The 4,357-nt window shown below is 51.3% G+C and overlaps 2 protein-coding genes and 1 non-coding gene across 6 annotated transcripts in view; 1 reads left to right on the top strand and 2 right to left on the bottom strand.

The window, feature by feature from the left end:
* The window catches only part of LOC108313996, a 3,324-nt gene extending 913 nt beyond the window's left edge, over positions 1-2,411 (bottom strand). The window contains exon 1 of the transcript XR_005202516.1: positions 1,767-2,411. This is a non-coding gene — a transcript (uncharacterized LOC108313996). The remainder of the gene's footprint in view (positions 1-1,766) is intronic.
* On the bottom strand, positions 185-997 carry LOC108314003 (dihydrofolate reductase-like). The gene has a single exon (XM_017542727.2). The coding sequence runs from the start codon at positions 614-616 to the stop codon at positions 200-202; it is 417 nt and encodes a 138-aa protein (XP_017398216.1). The 5' UTR covers positions 617-997; the 3' UTR covers positions 185-199.
* Positions 2,412-2,433: 22 nt separating the features above from the next.
* The window catches only part of MAPKAPK5 (MAPK activated protein kinase 5), a 38,683-nt gene continuing 36,759 nt past the window's right edge, over positions 2,434-4,357 (top strand). For 3 of the 4 annotated variants that reach the window (XM_017542687.2, XM_037743609.1, XM_037743606.1), the window contains exon 1: positions 2,439-3,219. In XM_017542687.2, the coding sequence (XP_017398176.1) occupies positions 3,184-3,219 (36 nt within the window). In that variant the 5' untranslated portion in view covers positions 2,439-3,183. Of the gene's footprint in view, positions 3,220-4,357 lie in introns of all 4 variants that reach the window. The other variant, XM_017542694.2, reaches the window with a different exon arrangement.

The following is a 4,357-nucleotide window of genomic DNA, read 5'->3' on the forward strand; positions in this document are numbered from 1 at the left end:
TTTTTTTTTCTTTGCAGAAAGAGAGAAAAAGGGGAAAGAAAAAAATGAGAGAAAAGCTTCCGTAAGATCTTGTAGAAGGAAAAAAAGTCTTTTTTTCTAATGTAAAAACGCATAATTTTTTTTCAGAGGGAGGAGGAGCAGCTTAAACCAGAAAACACATTCATATTAATCATCCTTCTCATATACTTCAAATATGTACTTAATGCCTTTCTCCTCCTGGGCATGAGGGAACACCTGGGTATTCTGGCAGAAGTTTATATTTCTCCAAATCAATTTCTGGAAAAAACGTGTGACTTTCAAAGTCCTGCATGATCCTTGTCACAAACAGTTTAAGATGGCCTGGGTGATCCACGGCTTCCTTATAAACAGAGCGGCCACCAATTATCCAAATCATGTCTACTTTATTTGCTAATTCTGGTTGTTCAGTAAGTTTTAAGGCATCATCCAGACTTCTGGCAAGAAAATGAGCTCCTTGTGGAGGTCCCTTGAGTTCCCTGCTGAGAACTACATTAATTCTATCCTTTAAAGGTCGATTTTTCTCAGGAATGGAGAACCAGGTCTTCCTACCCATAATCACCAAATTCTGTTTATCTTCTACTGAAGAGGTTGTGGTCATTCTCTGGAAATACCTGAATTAATTCCTGAGCGGCGGCCAGGGCAGGTCACCATTCTTGCTGATGCCCATGTTCTGGGACACAGCGACGATGCAGTTTAGCAACTGAACCATGACAGCAGGAGTGAGCACTGAGCCCGCTCACTACACCACGACGTGAGGCCAAGTTTGGCGCGAAATCCAAAAAATCCATCTTCTTTACACCTTTACTACCACTTCCTTAGTTCAGTGTAATATCTCTCATCTGCATTATTCTCCAATAGCCTCCTAATAATCTCTCTGTTTCCATTCTTGCTTGCCTATATTCCATTCTCTAGACAGCGGAGTGATTTTTTTTTGATAAAGAGTTTTGCTCTTGTCGCCCAGGCATGATATCGGCTCACTGCAACCTCCATCTCCCGGTTTCAGGCAATTCCCCTGCCTCAGCCTCCCGAGTAGCTGGGACTACAGGTGCGTGCCACCACCACGCCCAGCTAATTTGTTGTATTTTAGTAGAGACAGGGTTTCACCATGTTGGCCAGGATGGTCTCAATCTCCTGACCTCGTGATCTGCCTGCCTCGGCCTCCCAAAGTGCTGGAATTACAAGCGTGAGCCACCACACCCAGTTCAGTGTGATCTTTTAAAACAAATTTGATCACACCACTCTTTAGTTTAAAACCTTACAACAGCTTAGAATAAAATCCAAAGTCCTGATTTTGACCCTCCAAGCAACATATGATGCAGCCCCTGCCCACATCTCCAACCTCATCCTTTTCTTAATTTTTTTTCTTTTTTAAAAATAGAGATGGGGTTTCACCATGGTGGCCAGGTTGGTCTCGAACTCCTGACTTCAGGTGATCTGCCCGCCTTGGGGTCCCGAAGTGCTGAGATTACAGGCGTGACCCACCGCGCCCAGCATTCAACCTCATCCTTCCTTTATTAGTCTCCTACTTGCTCTACTCCAGCTACAATGACCTTCTTTCTGATCCTTGAACACATTTAGCTTATTTCCACCTTAAAACTTTTGCCTATCTGCCCAGAAATCTTTTCCTTGGATTTCCAATAGCCTGCCTTTTCTCATTCCTTAGGGGTCTCAGCTTAAATGTTACCTCAGAAGAGACCTTCCTTAATCATCTAATACGAAGCAGTCCCCACATTCAGTTATTCTTTTACCTCAGCACCCTGTTTCTGTTCTTTTTAGCATCAGACTCGGGCTTTCCTACTTCCTTTTCCTGAAAGATCCATGAGCCGGTACCGTGTCTTGTTCCTACTGTTTCTCCAATGTCTAGTATATTTGGCACAGACTGATGTGCAATTAATAAGTGAATGAAAAACCATTGAGAGGCGATTAGTCAAAAGCTCTTGCAAGGCCCTGTGACAGGTTATCAGTGGAGGGTAGGGAGCGCAAACCTGGGTTCTCATTCTATGCTTGACCACTTCTCGGCTGTGCACAAACTAGTCCAGCTCTCTGAGCCTCAGTTACCCAATCTGCAAACTAGGGATGGGAACATTCACACACAAACGCCAAATGGCTACCCTGTAAAGATGAAAGCAGGTAATGCAAAGAACTCCACGTAAGGTTAATGCTCCGTAAACAGAGCTGCTACTGATATTATGTATTCTACACAATCCTGCTTCCTTACGGCAGGACTCTCGTGCTTCAGTCCTCTCTTCTCTTTCCTGGGTCGACCTCCCTTTCTGAAGAGCGCTTCCCGAACAGCCCCTCCCAGGCGTGAATCTCCGCAGCTAGGATAAAGGCTGAGGCCCCAACGCATGCGCACTCAAGCGTGTCCGGGAGCGACCTCCGGTGGCCCAGCCCAGTCCGGTCGCCCATGACGTCATTAGTGCAGCGCCTCCGCCGCGGAAGGCCCGGGGGCCAGCCCTATATGCGGCGCGTCTTAGGGAGGCCCAGGCCAGCGCCTGCAAGTCGGGTGCACGGCTAGGGGGCGGCTCGGAAGCCCTAGCGGAAGGCAGCGAGGGGCGCGTGGGGCCGTGGAGTCACGAAGCTGGGCGACAGGAAGGGCGGCTCGGAGCTCCCGCGGGACACAGCGCGTGCGTGAGGGCGGCCGGCGGGGCTGCCCGGCGCGGGTGTCCCGGCGATGTGTGGCGCTGAAGCGGTGGCGGGAGCAGCGGCGGCGAGCTCTGCTTCGGCTTCGGCTTCGCTGCGGTGCAGGCGGCGGAGGCGGAGACGCAGGCTCCTCCTTAGGACCTGGCGAGCCCGGGCCTAAGCGGCGGCCCCGCGAGGCCCCTGCACAGCGCCACAGGTCGAGGCCCTCCCCGCCTCGCCCTACCCCGGGAGCCTGCCTCCCCTGCCGGGGATGAGGCTAGGAGGCGGCCGCGCGGGGCCCAGCACAAAGGCTTGTCCCCAGGGGCCGCCGCCTCCGCCGCTGCTGCTGCCGCCAGCTTAGAGCCACCCGCCGAAGCAGAGCCGGCACCAGGGCCCTCATCCCCACCGGTCCCCAGGGGAGGCTGCTGCCCGTCGCCCCGAGGCCCAGGGGCCGGAGTGCCGAGCCCTTTGCTCCCTCGGCCTCGCGGGGACAGGGCGGCTGAGCAGCCTCCGCCTTTCGCGGCTGCGGGGGCCTCACGGAGCATGTCGGAGGAAAGCGACATGGAGAAAGCCATCAAGGTAAGGGGGAGGTGCCCCCTTTTCCCCTGCTTTGTCCTGTGGCGTTCTTCTCGGCTCCAGCCTCAGAAAGCGGGGAGATTTTGCAGTGAGATTTTCCAGCGACTCCCGGGTTTCGGCCTCCCCCTGATTCCGTGGACCGCTCTTTACAGCTCTGGGGCCAAGGGTGTGGGTGTGGGTGTGGGTGTGGGTGTGGGTGTGTGTCCGGGTGTGTGTCCGACTCCCTCCAGCTTCCCTGGTGTGATTTGCGCTCAGCTAGAACGAAGGTGAGTGGCGCGGAAGTACTATCAAGTGTCAATGAATGGGACGAAGAGAGCCTTGCTGCTACTACTCGTTTCCATCGTTCCCCAAGGCCGCCAGCATTTGCTTCCGGATGGTCTGCAGCGCTTGGAGAGTTGGAATTTATCCATTCCTCCCGTTTTGTTTGAAATCGGCTTTCTGGAAATCTGCAGTTTTAGAAGAAGGTGGTGCGGTACAAAACCTGTCCTTTGGCGAATAGGTTGTCCTCGTTTTTTCCGTGTGTTGTTCCCTTTTCCTTTTTCCTCTTCTCTCCTAGGAAGCATTTTTACTTAGGAAGAGTTAACAGTTCCTGCAACTTAACTGCGCTTAAGCCAAAAGAAAAGCAAATGTGTGTTGGAAAATTAAATAAAATAAGCTTTCTAAAACCTGTTTTTTACTTTTTTTTAAGAAAGGCACATTTTGCCCACTAAGGGCCAATTATCTGTCTTGGCAGCTATAACTAAGAAATTAGTCTTATGAAATTAAACACCGACGCTTAAAGTTTGATGTATTATTTATTTGGCAGTGTTAAGTCAACCCAGTGCATTGAATAATTTAATTTTATCCTGAAGGACAGGCATTTATTAGCAGCTTGGGGTTATTTTCCCCTTCAAGACTGTGACTATTACTGATTAAGAAGTACCCACTTTGCCGGGCGCGGTGGCTCAAGCCTGTAATCCCAGCACTTTGGGAGGCCGAGGCGGGTGGTCAAGAGATCGAGACCATCCTGGTCAACATGGTGAAACCCCGTCTCTACTAAAATTACAAAACATTAGCTGGGCATGGTGGCGCGTGCCTGTAATCCCAGCTACTCAGGAGGTTGAGGCAGGAGAATTGCCTGAACCCAGGAGGCGGAGGTTGC

Source organism: Cebus imitator, unplaced genomic scaffold (assembly GCF_001604975.1).
Source record: "Cebus imitator isolate Cc_AM_T3 unplaced genomic scaffold, Cebus_imitator-1.0 Scaffold8, whole genome shotgun sequence".
Classification (NCBI taxonomy): domain Eukaryota; kingdom Metazoa; phylum Chordata; class Mammalia; order Primates; family Cebidae; genus Cebus; species Cebus imitator.